Source organism: Aythya fuligula, chromosome 3 (assembly GCF_009819795.1).
Source record: "Aythya fuligula isolate bAytFul2 chromosome 3, bAytFul2.pri, whole genome shotgun sequence".
NCBI lineage: Eukaryota > Metazoa > Chordata > Aves > Anseriformes > Anatidae > Aythya > Aythya fuligula.
Window position 1 is genome coordinate 22052628 of NC_045561.1, and position 23128 is coordinate 22075755.

The window sequence follows — 23128 nt, forward strand, 5'->3', positions numbered from 1 at the left end:
TGCTTTTAGACAGTAATGCTTGCCTAATAAGCAGTCTAATATTATAGCAACACTTTTTAAAAACACCACTCCTTTTCACCATCTCGCACAGAAGGATGCTGGTCAACCAAATCAGTTTCATGTTGAAGAACTTAGGAGCTTTTTAGCGAATCTATTTATCTTTTCATTTTGTACTTCCTAGTTGTGTGATGCTCAAGCTAAACTAGCCATTAGAAAAGAAAAGCTTAAAGCAAAGCGTCAGTTGAGTAGAGATGAGGTTTGCAGTAATGGTAGTAGAATATCGCTCATCCTTTTATTTCCCCTTGGCATAGCTTATACTGGATTTTAATCAGTGAGTGTAATTTATGTAATACCTTCGTTCTGCTAGTCATGTCATAAACCAATGCAATTGCCACTTTCTGGTACCAAACTTGTGAGAACTACAAGGGTAATTCAATACAAACATCAGCTTGGCTTTTGTCCCAATACAGTTATGGAATTCACCATTTCTTTCTCATGAAAACTGATTTTTTTGTTGCTGTTCTTGTTTATTTTATTATTTTTTTTTGTCTAGACTTTTTTTAGAGCTTGGGGGTGTTATTTAAACTAAGTGGAAGTATAATACTTCAAAAATTAGACACAGCAGCTTTAATTAAGTGGGAAAGATCTGGTTTTACCATGCATTTCTGTATTTTAGAGCATAACTAAAGAATTTTTGTGCATAGTTTTCAGGGATAACTTTTCTTATTGACTGATACAATAGAGTCATCACAACAGCTGCAAGGGATTGGTTACACTGCTGGAATTCACTCCGGTACACACAGGTTTTTTTAATGCACGCTTTTCGAAACAAAACAGTTTGATAGCAGGTGTGACCTTTAACCCTCCCTAACTTTGAAGAACTTAATCATCATCGTTTGTTCAGCACTGAATACATTTTGCAGGTGGAGGAAACAGAGGGAATGTAGTTTAGTTTTGATGGGAAAAAGAGAGGATAGGAAACAGTTATGTTGGTGTTTTTACTCTTTTTATGTAAATCAAATCAGCCAAAGTTAATTTTGGAAGTCCTATCTAAAACAAATTTTAGATTCTGTTGAGAAAACTTGTTTTGCCGTATAGTTACAGAGACATAATTAAAATGGGGGATAAAGTTGGGTGAAGATTTAAGATGTGCATGTTTACTAAGATTTTGCATGCAGAAGGGATACTGGGAGAACAGTGGAAAAAGAGAATACACACAAAGATACGTTGAGAAGGTGCCTGCATCATCCCCACAGCAGGATCCTTCCCAACTAAACATGTTGGTCCTTCCCAACTAAATTTTATCTCACCAGCTTTTTTAGGAGCTCAGATGGTTCTGTGGCTGTTCTGTACCTCAGATCTGGGGGATTGTGTCGTGATGTGGACACAGCTCTCTGGATGAACCAGATAACCCTTTACAGGCTCATGCAGACCACTGAACAATCATACAGCATAGTGTGAGGTGATGTGGAGAGCGGTGTTACAGCCTGTGCAGAGGAAAACATTCCCTCTGTGGGAGTTAATAATCAACTAAAGAACCTGCTGTTTTTTTCAGCCTTGTAGATTAACTTTGTTGGAAAAGCGGCACTAAAATTGACAGAGTCCAAGCATACAGAAGGCAATTTTATCTGTCCATATAAACTGGAATTGCTATACGCACTTCTATACACGTCAGTAGAGACCTGAATTATGGCCACTAGTGCTGTAGTTGTGGTCCTTGCTTGGCTGTTTTTTGTGCTAAATAATTGCATGGTATTGTTGCTTGTGGTGAACTCCATTACGGCACAGATGAGAAAGAGACTTGCTTTCACAAGTAACTGAGCATATGTGGAAATGCAGATCTTAAAAAATAAAATGTAGAAATTCATCTTTGGGTCACTGTATTAACAGTAAATGTGTGGATATGTTCCCCTCTAATCTGGAAACCCAAAAAGCATATCTTGTAATTACAAAAATCTGTTTTCTGACTCTGTCGTTTTATCCCTTTCCGTGCAGGCGTGGAAGCACAGACTCAGTTAATGTTCTTCATTGGTGCTGAATTTGTCCGTGAAAGGTTTCCCTGTTTAAGCATTTCTCTTCATATAGAGTCCCATTACAACTCCCTCAAGGTTCAGGTTTAGTGGTTTCCAACCCCAATACCTACTTTCTTTTTGTCCGGTCTAGCTTCTGTTGAAAAAAGTTTGTTTTGTGGTTAAATGTTTAGTTAGGATGATGAGAAGCCTCCTAAGCCTGCCACAGCTTCTCTTTCAGCCTCAGGCAACTTACTGTTGCAAAATCATTTCAGAAATCAGTTTGTTTGGGCTTCTGTGAATTTTGGTTTCTGACAAGTAAGCTGTTCTTCTCCTGGCACCAGGAGAACCAGAAAATTTTTTGGTATTAGTTGTTAGAATTAGTGTGTTCAGTATCTCTGAAATACAGATTAGTGCATGTCGGACTACAAACTAAAGGTTGGTGATACTTCATAAATTTAGCCTTAATTTCTGTGGCTAAACTTAAGAGAAAATTCTTGTCCATACACTTCCTCAAACTGAGTTACTATAACTGCAAATTGTGTATTCTGCTTTCCTTATCCCTTTCTCCAGCTTCCTCGTGGCTGCTAGGAGCAATTTGTATTACTCTGCTCCCTACGTTCGTGTTCCATTTAGCATCTCCACTACTTGGCAGGTTGGAGCAATTCCAGACAGCAGTGGGTTAGAACTGGTAGAAATCTGTTGTTGTTGTTTTAATTCTTATTTCTTATCAAAGTTAAATTTTCTCAAGGAAATACATATATATATATGTATATATATATGTCATACATATATATATGTGTATACATACATATATATATGTGTGTGTATATATATGTAATCATATATACTACATATATATGTAGTGTATATATATATAATCATATATATTACATATATATATATGTAATCATAGAATCATTAAGGTTGGAAAAGACCTTCAAGACCATCTGGTCCAACCATCCTCCTACCACCTCTATCACCCACTAAACCATGTCCCTAAGCACCACGTCCAACCTTTCCTTGAAGACCTCCAGGGGCAGTGACTCCACCACCTCCCTGGGCAACCCGTCCCAGTGCCTGACTGCTCTTTCTGAGGAGAAATGTCTCCTCATTGCCAACCTGAACCTCCCCTGGCACAACTAGAGCGAATGGCCTCAAGTCCTACCGTTAGTTACCTGTGAGAAGAGGCCTGCCCCCAGTTCCCCACAGCTTCCTTTCAGGCAGTTGCAGAGAGCAATGAGATCTCCCCTGAGCCTCCTCTTCTCCAGAGCAAACACCCCCAGTTCCCCCAGCCACTCCTCACAGGCCTTGTGTTCCAGGCCCTTCACCAGCTTCATAGCCCTGCTCTGGACACGCTCCAGGGCCTCGATGTCCTTCTTGTAGTGAGGGGCCCAAAACTGAACACAGTGCTCGAGGTGCAGCCTCACCAGAGCAGAGTGCAGGGGGACGATCACCTCCCTGCTCCTGCTGGCTGCACCATTCCTGATACAGGCCAGGATCTTGATGAAATGTTACATCACAGTTGTATTTGTGCTATATTGCCTGAGATATACAATGAATGAGGATATAGAATAAAAGAGGGCTTAACATCAGTGTTACCTTTGCTAGTTTAACTTTTTCTTCCATCGTCTCTGCTGAAGAAAAGGATAACATGAATTGCAGAATTTATATTACTTTTTCAATTATATTTTCATCATACCTTTTGCTATCATGTTATTTTGCAACACTTTGAATGTATGTCTGAAGTGACCTCCTGCTGTGTTAGGAGCTGTTTTGCATGATCATATACTTCTTATTTGCTGTAACAGAGTGTAGAGTTGGAGGCTCAGTTTTATATGAATTATTTCCCCTTGACCCTTATAGTTGCTCTGAATTAGAAATAGCCTAAGCAGTACTGTCACCTAGCACAGGCATGGTAGTAGCTACCTCAGAGTGCTTATGTCAGAATGTTTATTCCCCTGGACTACAATTTCAACCCAATGTGACAAATCTTATTCCTCACATGATGGCAAATTTTGAGCACTGAATTCAGCTTTAAACTTGTGTGAAAACCTTTGGAGGATCCAAAGTTTGAGCTATTAATCCAGTGGTATGAAAATATGCAAATCTTCACTCTTTTGGAGACCACAGTGCAGAAGTACCAAGTGCCCTATTTTATGCAAGCAGCTGTTTCTTAAATTGTTCTCTATACTTTTTAAAGAAATAGTATTAAATATGGTCATGACGATAAAGCAAGTTCATAACTAAATCAGGCTATAGCATGGTTACATTTTCAGAGTGATTGTATGTCATGTTCATAGACAGGAAAATCTTGAAAGGACTTCATGGGAATTTTTAAAAGTGAAACATGTGCTGGACTTGCTGATCAATAGCTGACAAAATGAAGTGTTCACTGAATAGGTGCGAGTATGAATAATTTGCATTTGGGTTTGCAGTCTCCTCATCAAGTTGTTTATATTACATTTTTAATAAAAACAGAAACATGCATAGAAAAGTTATCTTATGTAGGTACTTTTTGTCATGCTATTCTCTGTATTATGGTAAGACAAAAATTCTGGCCAAAATCATTTTCTGTAATGGAATTATGAAGGACAATTAAGAAGGTCCATGAATTGCAGTGTCAGAACATGGTGTTTTGGTTGTCCTTTCCCATCATATGCAAACTTTCTCATGATTTTTAATGGTACTGAATTTTTATCTCATTTATTTGGTCTTTTGTTGAAAACTGGAACAGCCTCTTAAATAGTAATCCCAAAAATCAGCTGCATAAAATTCCACTTTTGAAAACCCAGCTGTCTTTGTAGCTATAATTATTCTCTGAATTACATGTTTGCAAAGGCTCAATTGAGTATGATTGTATGCCTTCTAAAATAATTCATATTATGAAACAGCTGATTTTTATCATTTAGTTGCTTATCCATGTATGAGAAAAATTAACCAAATTGGCATTTGCACATATATTTCATATATTTTCAATTACTCTTTTTTCCTCCTTTTCCAGGCCAGCCAGACCATTCAAGTTACCAAAAAGGTAAGGTATAATACCATCACTTGAGACATTTACAGAATCATAAAGACAGAAAGTGATCATAAAGTTGTTGTTCCCCATGCAAGAATGAGGTACATTTGAGAAAAATAGTAGGCCATCAAATTAAAAACATTTATATTGAAAGTATTTCTTCACACAGTGGGTAGTGGATTTCTGAAGCATTTAGGAGAACTGGTCTTCAACGGGTCCCTACATAAACATGGAAAGGTGTAGCCAGGGACATGCCCCTTGACATCTGTAATCAAACAGCTGTGGATCCGGTTGGAGCAGGAAGAGAATAGACCACAGAAAGTGGCCTAAGTAGGCTTTCCATAAATAGCTTCTTTGGGAGAGGCTTTTAGAGACAATATGCCAGGCCAGAATTTGAAAATTATGCAGACTGCTTTTCTGGCAAATATCTTATTGTAATTTTTACTACAGTCAATGCCATTCTTGTTCTATACATGTACACTGTCAGCAGAAGCTTAAAAACCCTGTGGCTTATTACTGTTCCGATGAAGGGTTATTCTGAGAAGCAGCTTGGTTGTGTCAGCGAGAATGATAACCTGACAGAAGAGTTCAGATAATTTCATCGTAGTGATCTTCACTGCTTCCTAAAACCAAAGCAGAAAACCCACACGATCAAGAATGCTGGGTTTGGACAGCATGTTCTCTGAGGAATGGCGGGATCTTAGAAAATAGTAGAGCAACTCACCTAAACTGTTCATGTATCAGTAATAGCAACAAGAAATCATTGCAAGTGAACATACGTTAAAAACATAATCCACCTGTAGAATTTATCTTCAGTAAAAAACAGGCTTGTTCACTGACTATCTAGTGTGAGTTGCATAAATCTGTGGTAATACGAGTGCAGTCACACAAACAGCCATTGCTCGTGATTACTTGTATTGAATTTGTATGTGATATGTTTCTGTCTCTCTATGTGAGACTGAGCAGTGGTTTAAACTGAGTATGTCTGCATATAAGTGCTGAACAGAAAAGCTTGACACTATCCAAGTTTTATGCTTTTGCTTAAAATGGAAGGGAAAGCAAAATGCTTTTTATTTTTTTCCTACTTTCTAAGAAAATGCCAGGAGTCTAGATCACCTTGGGGTAGAGTGCTTGAAACTAGTCTTTAGTGGTGCCAAAATGGTGAAATTAGCCTAGACTGAATTACGTATTGAATCTCCTGAGCATTTGTATTTGTTTAAAACATGAAGAAGAAATACTTTGTCATGTGTGTGAAATATCAGGAGGAAAGAAATTAGTGGAAACTGCACATATTTACAACCATTCTAACAACTAGATGGAAAGCAGTGAATGAGTGGTCTGAAAGATTTCAGTCAACATCATAGATACAAAGAATTCATCATGTAGTGCTTGAATACTTTGGAGGAGAAAAAAAAAAATCTAGTGTAGTAATGTCATAATATGCCTGGTTCATTTTGCAAGAGTATTTTTAATTAGGCATCAAAAAGCATGAGGCGTTACCGCGATATGGCAAAGTGCTAAGGTACATGCGTGGCACTAAGGATGTGCCTTCTGAATAGGAGTGATGCCTTAACTGAGGAATAGATTTGGAAGAGATTTTTCTCTTGAATTTGAAAATTATCAGACACAGAATCTAATTCAGGGCATTGGCTTTGCTGTAATTAGACTAATTTTCTGGCTTTTTAATGGGTGAAAGCTAAAGGAACTGCCATGTGTTTAGCCACTCAGAGGGAGACAACATCTGGGCTGCCTGTAGGCATCTTGGTTAGAACCAGAGCCCTCAGTGGCATCGAATTATGTTCAGATAAAATTAAAATGTAGCATGGTTAGGACTTTTTTAATGTTCCATCTCAGGTCAGCTTAGTTTATCTGAATTTCAGTGCATGTTGTCAGAAGCAGGACAGTTGTACAAGCGTAAGCAAACACTTGCTGTCTTCTGTATGTGACTTATTAACTTGCTAAACAATTCACCTAGGACACATTTTCTTTTGCTAGTGTCTGAAGGGCTGCTCAGGTGACAGTGAAAGCACAGAAACAACATGACAGAGGGGTATCTGGCTCCGGTGAATAGGAAAATAGAAATAAATTAGGTAGAATTTTATGACTTCAGAACAAATGTCTGTAATAACTAGTCAGTCTAGCACTTGGTGTTTATGAAAACATTTAATCCTATAAATAGGAAAATTCTATTAGGTCATTTACTTCCCTTCACTCCTACTTTGTACAATTGCTCATTTGGCAAGCTGCCCCCTTGTGATTCACTTTAATAAAAACTAATGCTTCGGATTGCTTTTCAAGCTTTTGCTAATTAACCTCTTGTGTGAGAATGTAAGAATTATTTCACATTTACCAAATGGGATATTGGGATACACCCAGTGCTTTGGACTCCCTTGCTCCTTAAAGCTGTGCTTTAGACCCCTGCAGCATACTGACTTCCACATGCTACAGAAAGTCAGCAATGAGCTTGCTCGCTGCTGTTGATACACTTAGAAAAATGGGAAGCTTTTGCTGGAGTGAGGAGCTGGCCATTACATCCCATCTTAGGAGTGGGATGGAAAATTTCTCTAGAGCAGATGATCAAATTGTGATTAGGGTTGGCCTAAAACTGAAAAAGAAACAATCTTTTAAGATAGTAATATAATAATAGTAGGTGGTAGAATAATCTAGCTGTGCTATAAACTTGCTTTCATGTTACATTGCAGCCAAGTTGAGGAGGAAATGGGGTATAAATCTTCTTGATCAATATTTAGTGTGTACAGAGACAATCAGTGCAGAATGATTCATAGCCTACAATTCTTTTTTTAAATGCCTTTTAAACTTTGTGGGACTCTCAGTACGCTTTGATCCCCAGATTAGACAATGTTACTCTTGAAATATAAGCTGTATGAGTTCAACTCTTCACTTGAAGAAAAAATGTTAAGGAATTAAGGTTTCTGGGTTTTGTTTTCTTTCCTGATACCTTTTGTCAACTTAACAGAAATAAAAATATCTTCCAAAAATAATGAAAATTAGATTTGGTTGTAAAACCGTTGCACTCTCAAAGTTGAGAACGTACTGGGAGTTAAAGTCCAAGGGTACATGTTATTCTAGAAGACTAAAACATTAATGCTGATTAGCTTGTGTCATGTTGCAACTCCCTTTCATCTTTGAATTTAAAACAGATTTCATGGATAGTTAGAATATAGGTTTTGAGTATAGTTTTTTAAATGGTAGTTTTAAATATAGAGGAAATGTTTTCTTTTGCATTCTGCTTAAAAATCTGTTTTTCCTCTGATATTTTTTCTTAAAAAAGCTTAAACTTTCAAAGAAGAAATTGATGTTTTCTATCCTGAGTTTTTAAACAAAACATTCATTTTCTAGTGGTCCCGAACAAGGATAATATCCATGCCAGAAATTAAGTGTAATGCTAAGGAAGAAATACTAATCTCAAAAATTTGTATTTAGACTTAGAGGTTTCATTTCACATATGTTTGGTTTTCATTTTTAATATAAAAATGTTACATAAATGATTCCTATGGCAGTTTAAATTCCTAACGGGTACTGAACAACAGAAATATCTATTTCAGTAGCCCATAATTAATCACCTCTGTAGCAGTATAAATAAAATCTAAGATAAAGACTGCATTTCCTGGGTCTGATGTGAAAAGCTTTTTTATATATGAGTAGAGTGCTTCAGGAGGGAGGAGGTTTGTTTGTGCATGACTTTCTTTTATGTAACATATTTTTCTCTGCTTCTCTCCATATAGCTATGCTGCGCTGATAGCTGACTGGCCCGTGGTGGTCCTGGGCATGTGTACTGTGTTAATAGTGGTGTGTGCACTGGTTGGAATATTAGTTCCAGATCTTCCAGATTTCTCTGATCCGTTGCTGGTAAGCGAATAGTAGTCACTTGTACTGTCCAGTAAGTATTTTTGGCTTGATGTTATTTCAATATTAGCGGTAAACAGTGGATGCAAGTACAGCAACTGATATATTCCCCTGACACTTAATGTGCCTGAAAAGATTCCCTGTACTTTGAATCTTGTTGGGAACCAATTTCCATTGAGTTTCCATCAGCAGTAAGCTTGCAAAATCAAGCTTTGTCTAATAGATCCCTGAAAGAAATTAAATGTTAAAGAGCCTAAATAATATTAAAAGTATTAGATTTTGACATTGGTAACAAAGAGTGATAACAAAGATGCAGTTGCCATCAGTGTGTGTTATCCATGAGTTTCAGTTAGGTCTGCATGTTGTCATTTGAATCTCATGTGCCTCACAACAGAACTGCTGTACATTGAATAATGTAAATTCATCCCAGTTTTAGATGTACAGCACAGTACAACACAGACCATACGTTCTAAATCAAGTTTCAAGGAGCGAGGGCCAGAATCCATTAAAGGAAAGGGTATTCTAAGTGCCTTCTGGGGATGAAATGATATCCATATTGAAAGACTGAAAGTAATCTATATCAGATTCTGTTAAATACTGTGCTCATTTCTTATTTTTCTTCAGCTATTTTACCCATGAGTAGCTTTATGGAAAAAATACATTTTTTTCCATCCTCAAATATGATTATACTACTCCTGTAATTTATTGTTAGTTGTATTTTAGTAGCATGTATCTGTACATATCCATATGGAATGGCTGTTTTCTGAAAACAGTCAAGTTATTCTAATTATATTTCAAAGTCACTTTTGAAATGGAAGACCTGCGTAGTTTTTGGGGAAATATGTATATTTGAAAGTTTTTAATCGTAAATACCATCTAAAAACAAGATGATAAAGATCATAAAAATCAGTAAAGAGTTGTAATTAAGATACAGAAGAGGACATTACAGAATACCCTTACTCTGAAAAGTAAGTTGAACATTTAGTAGACTAAATAATCACCATTTCTTGGGGAGGTAAGTAATATGTGCAAGAATTTGTAATCCCTTGTCAGTTTATATAGTTGGTCATTATTGTGTCAAACTGGCCTGTCATAAAGCATTTTACATTTAGAGCAGATTCCCAGAGTAACTATGCTTCATAATGAAAATTATGCATCACTTTGGTCATGTTTCCACTTTCCTGTTTGAGCTAAACAATGAAAAGTATTAATGGAATTTTATAATACTCTTTCTTAGGGTTTTGAACCAAGAGGGACAGCAATAGGACAGAGACTGGTTACATGGAACAATATGGTGAAAAACACAGGGTACAAAGCAACGCTTGCAAATTATCCTTTTAAATATGCAGATGAGCAAGCTAAAAGGTAAGAATTTGTATTAAAGATTCATTTTATTCTATTATGTTTTTTTGTGTGTACATAGCACTTGCTCTAATACCCACTGAATTTACTGTATATAGTGTCAGTGGTTTCAATACATATTGGATCTAGTCATCTACAATTTTCAAGGACCTAGATAATTCCCATGGTAAGATTTTTGAAATATTGTGTCAACCTTTGAAGTCTCTAATAACAAAAAATGCAGTGAATGTTTCAGTTCCTGAATAAAGAGGTCACACTGTAATAGAAGAGCTACTGAGATGTGTAACTTGTTTGGATACGTCTTTTAACAGTTTCTTTGGGAAAGTAAGTTAAAGACATTTATTCCATTTCAGTCATCAAGATGACAGATGGTCGGATGATCACTACGAAAGAGAAAAGAGGCAAGCAGAATGGAACTTTCACAAGGATACCTTTTTCTGTGATATTCCAAGTAAGTGGAGAAATGATGTAAGGAGAATAAGCTTCTGACAGTTGAATCATTTCTGAGCTCTTCTGTCTATTGTATACCTGATTAGGAAAATATGTTTGCTTATCGTATTCATGATAAATACCTTCTTTATGTGTGCAGAAGCCTTTGAAGTTATTGGGCTAAAATTTTATATTCTATTGGTTCTTCCTAGGAAGCAATTACATCCTTAAAGTGGTCCCATTTCCTGTAAAGATATCCTGTTGTTGATAATGCTGTAATCACTGTAAGAGCAGTGTTTTATATATGCCTATAGACATAGCACTTAACTCACATTGGGGAAGAAGTTGTGTTTTGTCTGTGCCATCAACTCTAAAAAAACACCTAAAACAAATTACTTTTCCTCTAGATGTTTATATGAGACTCTTTCCTAAAAGACATCCACAGGTCATATCCTGCCCAGAATTTAGGCTGTTTGTAGAAACAAAACAAAACCAAAAGATCACAAAACCAATCAAAAATCACACAAATTCTTAAAGTAGTAAAGGCTTTTGAAAACATTTAAATTAAACTGGAGGACAAAGAAGTCTTTATTGAACTTTTTACAAAGCATATGACAAAACATTGTCATCTAGATCTCACCTTTATTCAAAGAATGCCTACTTGGGCTCTGTTGCTGTTACTTGTATATGTCAGGATTGACAACAGAGCACAAAAATATAGTTATGAAATTATATGTTTATATTATTGACCTGAGAGAGAGAGAGCAATGAGCAGTAAAAATGGGTGAAAACCAGATTTATTTATTTTTCAATTACACTGAGGTTTTACATGTAAAGTGAGACAATATGAACAATGTCATCATTGTGAGCAGAACCAAATTAGACTGAAAAGTTATTTCATAAGGAAGAGGAAATGTATTAGAAACACTACTGAGCATTAACTACAGCTTGAAGCAGAATTAACTCCTGCCAGCTATTTCTGTATAGTCTCATTCTTTCCATTACTGTTCCTGCATAGTCTCAGTTGTGTCAGTCGTGAAGGAATTGTGCTTCTATGGGAGTTTCCAGTTTTTTATGTAAAGAAAACAGTTGTTTTCCTCTTGACCCATATTGGTCGTTGGTATCCTTCTATGTCTGCTCAAGGATCAGCAGATCCTTGATCCTAAAGCACAGCCAGAGATCATAAGGCACTACCACTGAGTCTTTTCATTGCAGTTCTGTGAAGGGCAACAACTCTGCGTATTCTCAGCAGTGGGAAAAAATCAGCCTTTTGTTTTTGGAAATACTATAATTAAGTGATAAGGTTTCTTAACCGAAGGTACCATATATTGTTCCTCAGCACCATATATATGTCCATGTATATACGTTTCCCTTGTCATCTATGCATAAAGGACTTCTGCCACTAAGTAATGATTTCTTTTCCTAAAAGCTGTCTTCTAATAAATACAATTTAATTTTTATTTTAAGCTGTATGTATCTAAACTGTAGAATTATTTAAAATGGCCTTACAGATAACACAATTTCCACTGCAGTCATTTGCTTCTAAAGCAAAAAGTCTTATAGAAACATCTTTATAATTATTATTTATATTCCCGAATGTCTTACTAAATCAGCCTTTGATTTCTGTTATCTATGCACTGCCATTATGCTGTGCCAAGAATTTCATAGTTTGCTGATTAGATCTTCTGTTGTTGGATTTTGTTTGTTTGTTTGTCATAGTTCAGAAGATAGCTTGCTCGAATAGTAGTGTGTAGAGCTTCTAAGTGGTATATAATATTTAAGATGCCATATTTATTATCAGCACTTTAAGGAAACTGAAACTTTCATGTGGATTAAGTCTTACAGATAAATATATTATCTTGAAAAGGAGGTGGATTCCCATAACCTGAAAAAGAATTCATTGGCATCATTGGAATGGTGGGATTTTACATCAGTATTTGATGTCAGACACAACCAAATAGTCCATAAACCATCCTTCTGTAATTTCAGGTGATCGCTATTCACGAGTGGTGTTTACGTCAACAGAAGGAGAGAATTTATGGAATTTGAATGCAATTAAGTCAATGTGCAATGTAGATAACTTGAGGGTAAGTAGAGATGTTGTACCATTATTTAATATGCAGATAGAAAGTGTTTATTTGAGCTTTATTTTGCTGCTGATTGTCATCCAGCAGTATATGAGAGCATTTGACATTGTTCACATCTTTGTAAAATTGTCAGTTTGTGTACAGAGGAAGCTATCAAACGATCTCTACAATTAGATTATACAGAGGAATTTGGTTTTGCTACTAATGCCATCCAGAATGGGGTGGAGGAAGATTACTTTAGAAGTTTCTGTGCAGGAAGGACTATCATAACCTTTTCTGTGTTTCCTCTTAGAGTATTATTCCATGGATTTTCGTTCTTCTTTCCCATAAATTATTCCTCAAATCCTTATAGTATATGCAGCCAGTGGGTCACTCAGATTTATGGGGTCAAAAGAAAAGACATCGGCATCTGGACATCAAAGAACATGGATACAGTAGCTAGAAATATAGCCCAGTTAATTACCTCTTGATACTGATACTGTAATAATAGTTTTCTCTTTAAATTTAGAAAGAGGACAAAGATATTTTGGACTTGTCTGTCTGGCTCCATTGTAATTTTTCTTGGGCAGTATAAGTACGGCTTTTCTTGTACTTAGTGCCTTGCATAGCCAAAATAACTATTGTAACAACCAAGTTCAGAGGCTACCATAGCTTCTGTTAACATGTGTTAGAAAATAATTTAGCATGCTGATTTAAATTAATGTCTGGTTTCAACTGATAGAAGTTAACTGACACAGGCTGAAATAAAGTAAGCATTCAGGTGATATATTTGTAAAATGTAAGTGTCATTGCTGGATATGAGTACATTTTTTTCTTTGAACTGCTGAGTAACTATAAATTTTGGTGATTTCATATGGAAATTAAGCAATAAGTTTTTCTTCTGTTAATAATAATGCATTGATTTCCTGGTAGGATACTATTTTTTTTTCCTCCAGAACAAAAATAATAACAATTAATATACCAGATTTCTTCAATGAGGAATACTTATTAATACTTATTATTAATTTATGATTGCACCTCAGACAACTGTCTTAATTCAGCAAATTTCCCAAACTGTTTTCACTAATAGCTAGCATTTGTCTGCTTAAAATGTAGAGCTGTAGTGAAATGTTGTATAATGAACCTCCCTACAAGTCTGCTGACATGCATTTTGTTCTGGTTGGCCTCTGTTATCGTAAGCGGTTTTTGTCCTCACATGCTTGTGAAATATTCTTTATTTCCCCATCAGAGATCATTGCACTGCCAGGATGGTTCGTGTGATTAGCCATTATCTCTTTTGGTCGGAATGAGCCAGGAGAAGAAAGTGTAATACTTAAATTAGTCCAGCTCCATTTTTGAATAATTTGAGCTAGGGAGTAATCAGATGGCTGGTTCAGTCAGGAGTTATAGTTGAGAATAACCTTCTGCAAGGGTGAAAATTGAGAGTTAGGGAGGAGATGCTAATCTTTGTGTTTCACTGTAGAAGTTCAGTCACAGCTGATGCAGGCAAATTGCAGATGATAGAGATCATTGCAAAACACTGCTGTCTGAATAAAAAATAATATATCTGTGTAAGAAAATAAAGACAGTTAATTACCTCTGAAAAATACTGTTTTAATGCTCTCATTACTTCTGATGACTTTTTGCCTCCCTATACACATACTTCTATAGTAAAATGTTATTTCAAGTATGGCTTTACATTCTGAAGGAAGCATGAAAGTAAAAAACCAAGCACCACACATCTTGACTCCATGAAAGTAGCTCATCCTTCAGAATAAGAACACCTGAGAAAATAAAATATTGTCTGCTCCAGCCACATCCAGAATGATGTAAATTTTGTAACGAGTATTTTTTGCAGATAATGTTTCTATGGATCTTTGTTGTAATTTATGTATTTACTTGAGAATAATCAGGCACATCAGCTGAGGACAGTAGTAGTGCAGCATGATAGTGGCATGGTCTTTTAGCTAGGTAGTTGATAAAATAAACTGATATGGTTAGGTGTTTTAATTATTGCTGGTCTATATATGTAAATGTGTAATAAAAATAAGAGACTTGGGATTGAGAAAAGCCTGAAGCTTTTTTATTTTTTTTTAATGCTTGCTACTTACAAATAACATTTCTAAACAATTCTAGCAACTTCTGAGCATTTCTAACACTTTTTAGAACTCAAATGAAGTACTGACATAAGTCCCACTTCTAAATGTGAAGTTCAGCTAACAACCAGTCTCTAGAGAGGAGGCTGACTTGCACTGTAGCTATCAGAAGAAATTGACACTTCCCATGGCCTTCCAGTCTTACCAAATCTCCTCTGGCTGTAGTCAGTTTTGCTATTGAATTCATCACTGTTGAGGGTCAAAATTCTGTTTCTGTTCAAATTAGTGGCAAAATTTTCTGTATTCCAATATTGGACAGTGGTTTCTGGAAATGTGAACCTTAGTGTTTATGTAATTTTTGAATGATAAGTGGGATTTCAGCACCACATAGTATTTGCTTTTAATATGAGCTAACAATATATCCCATGTGATAATTGTATTCCCATCTGCTTGTATCTACTTTAACTGTATATTTTACTGACAGTCAGGGGCTTCATTGTACAGCTGCTCAGCATATAATCTTCATGGAAATACTATATACAAAATAGCTGTAAGAAACGTAACTACTTGAATGAGAAGAGCCCTTTCTTTCACCTGGTAATTGCAGGATGTTTTCCCTATAAACCATAAACAGTTATTTTATAAACTTCAAAGACTATAAATTATCTCCTCAGACTGCTTCCCCCAAAACATGTATTTGCGATTTCCGTCACTGCATATATCCATTTGGGCAGATCTGCCTACAGACGCAGCATGTGCGCAGGTTGCACTGCTTGGTTTCTTTAGTTGTTCCAAAATAAATGGAAGTCTTGCCAGTGGCAGACCAAGTTTGGCAACAGCAAAATGGCCTTTGCGATACCTTTGGATCGCTAACAAAGCCCAGTGCTACAATATATTAACATTTTACATAGTGTTTTAATAAGCTATCCCAAGCTAAATTTTGCATTTTAATTTCTCATTTCCAGCTGCCAGCTCATGTTACTTTATCTTTGGCAGCAGTTACTTTACCGGTGAATGTTTATGGCCTGCAGCAAGTGTTGAAGAACAGCATATAACCCTCATTGTCCTGTTTTGAACTCGAGTATGCAGAGAAGACAATACAATCCTTTCCTACCAATTTGCCTGCCTGACCCAAGGGTTTGCCTATTATATCCTCATAAGATAAACCTGGAGGTGTGCCATGAAAAACACAGATAGGCTATTCCAGTGCTTCCTTTTATTTAATAGGTTGTTCAGTTTTTCCTGTGTTTGCATGTGTGAGTGTTTTTATCTGGAAACAATCAAATGTGAATTATCCTGGTTTTTTGGAATGCCAGTTTGTTATTGTTCAGAAATTGGTTGACAAAATTAAGTCCATATTAGAGCTTTTATAACTGTCATGAGAATCCCCAAGTGCAAGGTTTTGTCTGCATTATAAATGATGGCTAATAATAAACCCATGCAATTTTGTTAGAAAAGCAAAGTAGTATGTTTTGAATTGAGGTGATCTAAAATATACATGGTTAATTATTTCTGGTCCCAGTCCTGTAAACTCTTTAGCAAATAGCTTTAGTAACTTTATTAAAATGTGTTCATTACAGGCAACTTGATTAAGACTGAAATTTTACATATATCTAAGTATTTGAAGGATTAATTCTAATTTAGCACATACAACAAGCCAGAAAGTTTTGTGTAGCAACAGACATGAAAATTTTAAGACTTAAATTCCCTCTGCTGGATAAAGAATGAGTTTTACCAACTTGAAAAAATTTCCATGATCTAACATTGTTACTTAGCAGTTTCAATTTTACTTAAAGATGCTTTAATTTTGCCAAAAGCGTCGTATGGCAGTTTAGTTAAGTCCTGCACTTAGTAGTTTCAACTAAATCTGGCATATTCTTAAAGTGAAAGAAGGCTATCCACATACCAGATTAACACTCATTTAGCTATTAGCTAAGGAGATTCCTTAACCAAAATGTTAAAATTGCTATTGTTTTCATAAAGCTCTGGTAGAAGTTCCATGGCATGGGGCATTTACTTGAGCTGACAACAGAGGTTCCCCTCACTGTGACCTAGCTCTATGCCTTGTCTGCATTTGCCACTGCTGCCTGGTTGTTCCTGTAACTTCTCTGGCCTTCCTGCTGCATCTTTCTCTGTTCCTTCACTCTTGTGCTGACCCATGGGACTTCTTCCCATGGTGGGTGCAATGTTTAGAGGCACGACTGCCATCTCTGTGCAACAGCGCTTATTTTATGGGGCTTCATGCCACAGATGAATTATGTTGCGCCTTGGAAATCCCTGCATGACTTGGACAAGCGATGCTTAAGCAGCAGCATGCTGACCTGTTTGGGAGAAATGTCTGTCGGCTCTATGAGAGCAAGAAAAAACTCAAAAGTGAGGATTGTAGAAGATAGGTCAGGCAATGGTAGTCATTGTAAAAGCTGTCATGTCTTTTCTTCTGGATCATAAATCCCTGCTTCTGCTAGGAACATCAGTGTGTGATTGAAAGCAGAATGAAGCTTTGTTAAGGTATAGCTGATGGTCTCTTTTCAGGACTATAGTATGAGAAAATAGAAGAGAATTAACTGTCCTCAGTCTGGAAAAAAGACATCTTCAAACAATAGAAATACAGTATTCTTAACTCTTCTGCCAAATCTGTGCTGCGTCAGCAAGTCAGAACACTGAATTACTGCTGGTTCAGTCTGGTGTATATAGGAGGACGCTGATCAAAACCAATGCATGCAGAAATAGGAATTTAAAATGTTAACAGGAAAGGACTGTAAACTGAATTTTTATCACTTAAGGATTTTTTTGTGTGTCTGAGTGTTTCTAAAAATTCAGATTGTTACTTTAAAATGAATTTTTGTCTCTGCCTGTTTTTATACAGATCAGATCCCATTCCCAGTTTGGCGATCTCTGCCAGAGAGCCACTGCTGCTTCGTGCTGTCCCAGCTGGACTCTGGGCAACTATATTGCCATTCTAAACAACAGGTCATCGTGTCAAAAAATTGTAGAACGAGATGTCTCTCACACCCTAAAGCTGCTTCGCACATGTGCCAAATACTACTACAATGGGACCCTGGGGCCGGACTGCTGGGATATGAATGCCAAAAGGAAGGACCAACTCAAGTGTACAAACGTGCCTCGCAAATGTACCAAGTACAATGCTGTTTACCAGATCCTTCACTATCTAGTGGACAAGGATTTCCTAAGCCCAAAGACAGCTGACTATGTCTTACCAGCTTTAAAATATAGCATGCTCTTCTCTCCAACTGAGAAAGGAGAAAGCATGATGAGTATTTACCTAGACAACTTCGAGAACTGGAACTCTTCTGATGGTGTAACAACTGTCACAGGGATTGAGTTTGGAATAAAACATAGTTTGTTTCAAGATTACCTATTGATGGATACTGTGTATCCTGCCATAGCCATTGTAATTGTTTTATTAGTTATGTGTGTATACACAAAGTCCATGTTTATCACGCTAATGACTATGTTTGCAATAATTAGTTCCTTGATTGTTTCTTATTTTCTCTATCGGGTAGTATTTAATTTTGAGTTCTTTCCATTCATGAATCTCACAGCATTAATTATTCTTGTTGGGATCGGAGCGGATGATGCTTTTGTATTATGTGATGTTTGGAACTACACAAAATTTGATAAACCTCATGCTGGAACTTCTGAGACAGTGAGCATCACATTGCAGCACGCTGCTCTTTCCATGTTTGTCACCAGTTTTACTACCGCTGCTGCCTTCTATGCTAATTATGTCAGCAATATCACAGCAATCAGATGTTTTGGTGTTTATGCCGGCACTGCCATATTGGTAAATTATGTTCTGATGGTTACCTGGCTACCTGCTGTAGTTGTATTACATGAACGGTATCTTCTCAATATTTTCAGTTGCTTTAAAAAACCTCAGCAGAGGGTGTACAACAACAAAAACTGCTGGACAGTGTTGTGCCAAATGTTCCACAAGATTATTTTTGCAGTCTCAGAAGCATCCAGGATATTTTTTGAAAAAGTTTTGCCATGCATTGTTATCAAATTCCGTTACATTTGGCTTTTTTGGTTCCTTGCCTTAACAATCGGTGGAGCATATATTGTGTGTGTAAATCCAAAGATGAAACTGCCGTCATTGGAGCTCTCTGAGTTTCAGGTATTTAGGTCTTCTCACCCATTTGAACGATATGATGCAGAATACAAAAAACTTTTTATGTTTGAACGTGTCCACCACGGAGAGGAGCTCCACATGCCTATTACAGTAATCTGGGGTGTCATTCCTGAAGATAATGGTGACCCTTTAAATCCTAAAAGTAAAGGAAAGCTGCAGCTAGATAGCAGTTTTAATATTGCTAGCCCCGCTTCACAGGTTTGGATTTTGCGCTTCTGTCAGAAGTTAAGAAATCAAACATTCTTTTATCAGACTGAAGAACAAGACTTCACAAGCTGTTTTATTGAAACATTTAAGCAGTGGATGGAAAATCAGGACTGTGATGAGCCATCTCTTTACCCTTGCTGCAGCCACTGGAGCTTTCCATACAAACAAGAAGTTTTTGAGTTATGCATCAAGAGAGCTATAATGGAGCTAGAAAGAAGCACAGGGTACCATTTAGATAGCAAAACCCCGGGGCCTCGCTTCGACCTTAATGACACCATCAGGGCAGTGGTGCTGGAGTTCCAAAGCACCTACCTCTTCACCCTGGCTTATGAGAAAATGCATCAGTTCTACAAAGAGGTTGACTCATGGATTTCAAATGAGCTTAGTTCTGCTCCTGAAGGCCTTAGCAATGGTTGGTTTGTGAGCAATTTAGAATTTTATGATCTTCAGGACAGTCTTTCTGATGGTACTCTTATCGCCATGGGTCTTTCAGTTGCTGTTGCATTTAGTGTAATGCTTCTTACAACTTGGAATATAATTATAAGCCTTTATGCAATAGTTTCAATAGCTGGAACTATTTTTGTCACTGTAGGTTCTCTGGTTCTTCTTGGATGGGAGCTGAATGTGCTAGAATCTGTCACTATTTCAGTGGCTGTTGGCTTATCAGTAGACTTTGCTGTTCATTATGGAGTGGCTTATCGCCTTGCTCCTGACCCTGACCGAGAGGGAAAAGTGATTTTTTCTTTAAGCCGTATGGGTTCTGCTATTGCAATGGCTGCATTGACAACATTTGTAGCTGGAGCAATGATGATGCCCTCCACAGTGTTGGCATACACGCAGCTTGGCACTTTCATGATGCTTATAATGTGCATTAGTTGGGCTTTTGCAACGTTCTTCTTCCAGTGTATGTGCCGATGCCTTGGACCTCAGGGCACTTGTGGCCAAATCCCGCTACCAAAAAAACTGCGGTGTAATGCCTTCTCTCAGACCCTTTCAGGAGCTCAAGGAGGCAGAGGTCAAAATAAATCGCATCCCATTAGCAAGTATCAGCTGGACTCCAGAAGTCAAAAACCAGAAATGGAGCATGAACACTATGAGCTTGAGCCGCTGGCATCACAAGCGGGTATCTGTAACCCTGCAGAGAAAGTGACATATGAGGAAACTCATATTTGCTCAGAACTCTTCGGTAGCATGCCCCCAAACACCTGTATGCCTATGCATTCGGTATATAATAGTGAAGTGAGCAAAAGCATAAAAAACGTTGCTGGTTCAGCTGTGTTACAGTCATCTATCGACCAACATGCTCTATGCCCAATTTTCTCTCAAAACAGGCAGTGCAGCTGTCCAGATCCGTATCAACAAGTAGCAGTCAAGTGGAGTCCACACTCCTGTCAACAGCTAAGTGATCCCTTCTGTTACCAGTGCTCTTCTTCACCTGGAACTGTACAGCTCCCAAACCCTGTGGGTCCCATAAATGCTTTACAGCAGGCTGCTGAAGGTTATGTGCACCCAGTCCAGCATGTCCTCCACTGCAATTGCCTCCAAGGAAGGCTCAAAAGGACGATGACGCAGAACTCGCTGCCTAAAAATTTTTTCCTCCAGTCAGTGCAACAGCTTCAGGCACAACAGAGAATAAACAGGACAGATTCACACGCTCACCAAAACCCCGAGGAAAACATGAGAACAGTTCCAAAGGTAATGAGTTCCTCGCAATTTCTCTGCCGCAGTGTAGGTCCCCTCTTTGTGCATTGCTCTGAATGTGAGAACAGTGTATCCAACAACCACAAGGGGTTCTGCCAGAAGACAGACAAGTGTGATGAAAAGGGCGGCACAGAAGCAAACGGGGTTGAAAGCAAGAAAGCCTCTATGTCAAAGCAGAAAAAGAAAGCTGAGAGCAAGATGATAGATCAGCATTCTTTGCAGAATGACCAGGTTTTGAATGCTGACCAAAATGATGAAAACCACCTGCTGAATAGGTCAGTGGGAGAGGCTCACTGTGAAGGTTGCCATGAAAATTCACACTGTTGTAGCAAGGCTGTGACAGTGAAGTGCAATTCTGTTGATTGTCAAATGCCAAACATCGAAGCCAATGTGCCTCCTATGTTAATGCGCCCAGAACTTTCCAATGAAAGTTTGTTAATAAAAACACTATAATAAATCTTTAATTTGGCCACTGTGTCCTTCTTATAGAAGTAATTTTAAAACATTAAACAAGAAAGTCCTGAGTAAATATGAATTAAAATTTGAATCTTGGAATGAAAAATATATATTTTATAGAAGAGTAACCTTTATATATTTCATAAAGGCATTACATGTCGTAAAGCCTGATGTTGTCTAGATTTTTTCTCCATATAAACCATCTCCAGAATATAAAGTATTGCAAATAAACTCTTCCTTTGCTGAAGAGGTCAATAACATTTGGGATCAAGCATGGTTGCCGCTTTTTTTAAGTGCATTTCCCTTATTCTGTTGTTGTCTTACAGGCTTTTGTTCAGACCATTGTGCGAACCTTGAACAACGGCAGGGCTGTAACTGTTCATTCAGGATTGGAGCAGTGAAGCGTGTTTTGGGAATATTTTTAACTATTAATCCTATCCAAATCCTAACAAAAATAAACTCTTGTGGAGGTCAGCTGTGCTCTCACTGCCATTGTTATGAATCTATGTATATAGTGCAGTAAAACATTTTAAACCGCCCTTTCTGCCAGTTACTCTCTAGACCTACTATTAAATACTAGAGAATACGGGTGGAAACAACAGTAAGTGAAAGTTATTTACATCTCAATGATGACGAGAGATGAATAATTCATGTATATGACATATGTAACATCAGGAGTTATAAAAATGGGCATAAAGTGCCTTGTAATACCGTGCTTATTCCCACAAAGCATATAAATGAGAAGTAATACTGTAGAGAAAGGCATAGTTAAAGCATGTGTTCCAGGCTTACTCTCAGTAGTATCAGACAAAGTCAGTTTAGAAGGCTCAAATGCATAAAGTAAAACATCAAGCTCTGAGTTTTGCTTACCCAGAGAAGTTCCAAGATGTAGTTAGAAATATTGGTCTAAACCCTGTTACTAAGAAAATAGATTTCAGACACTGTATCTGTCATTTGAGTAAACACTGTAGTTAGATCCCATTTGGTCATGGAGATGCTAGCTGGTCTACATCATCATTCAGAGAAACTGAATTTGAGAGGTGGAACTGTATAGTATATCATAATTGGTATGTACCCTCGTGCCGAAACTGTGTAATGGTTCGGTTATGCTGATTGTGTTAATTTATGTGACATAGATATCAGAAGATAGATTTCATAGAGTGTTGTGATATCATATACTTGGTGTGTTACGAATCACTGGAGGAAAAGCCTGGCTTTTTCTGTTCTGATGTTCATAGTGAAGGGACATAGAAGATGACTATCAAACCACTTCGGTTTGTCTGAGGGTAGTGATGTTACTGCTTCTACATGTATATCTCAGTGACTGGAAGAGGGTAAAAGCTTGAACTCTACAGAAAAAGCTAAACTGATTTTACGTGGTTTAAGTAGAGTAGCATTCTTTCCTAGGTATATAATGAAATATTTTTTAGGTCTTTTAAAACTCCTAACTGAATTTAGAGCCAGATTCCTTCTAAATGCTTGTAACGAGAGCAAGTTGAGGATTTCTGTGCACCACAGAGGCCTTTAATTATCAAGAGCTAAGACTTGCAGTGCTAGTAATCTAAAGAAAATGAAGAGGTTAAGAAATAAACTGTGCTGCTGCCATGCATTATTATCCAACTTTCTCTTTAACCATTGCACCTGACCAAGTGCAATTGCTGTGAGGGGTGTATGTAACATGCTGGGCAATAAATCCGTTAGACAACAGTAAGCCCCAAATAAACCAGTGTTTTGATAGTTTAATTGACCTTCAGTCAGAC

General features: G+C 37.3%; 1 protein-coding gene across 2 annotated transcripts in view; it reads left to right on the forward strand.

Moving 5' to 3' along the window:
• DISP1 (dispatched RND transporter family member 1) overlaps positions 1 to 21376 on the forward strand; it is a 74550-nt gene extending 53174 nt beyond the window's left edge. For both annotated transcript variants that reach the window (XM_032184563.1, XM_032184564.1), the window contains exons 3-8: positions 5014 to 5043; positions 8778 to 8901; positions 10136 to 10263; positions 10614 to 10711; positions 12679 to 12776; positions 17718 to 21376. In XM_032184563.1, the coding sequence (XP_032040454.1) occupies positions 5014 to 5043; positions 8778 to 8901; positions 10136 to 10263; positions 10614 to 10711; positions 12679 to 12776; positions 17718 to 21365 (4126 nt within the window). In that variant the 3' untranslated portion in view covers positions 21366 to 21376. The remainder of the gene's footprint in view (positions 1 to 5013; positions 5044 to 8777; positions 8902 to 10135; positions 10264 to 10613; positions 10712 to 12678; positions 12777 to 17717) is intronic.
• The last annotated feature ends 1752 nt before the right edge of the window (positions 21377 to 23128 follow it).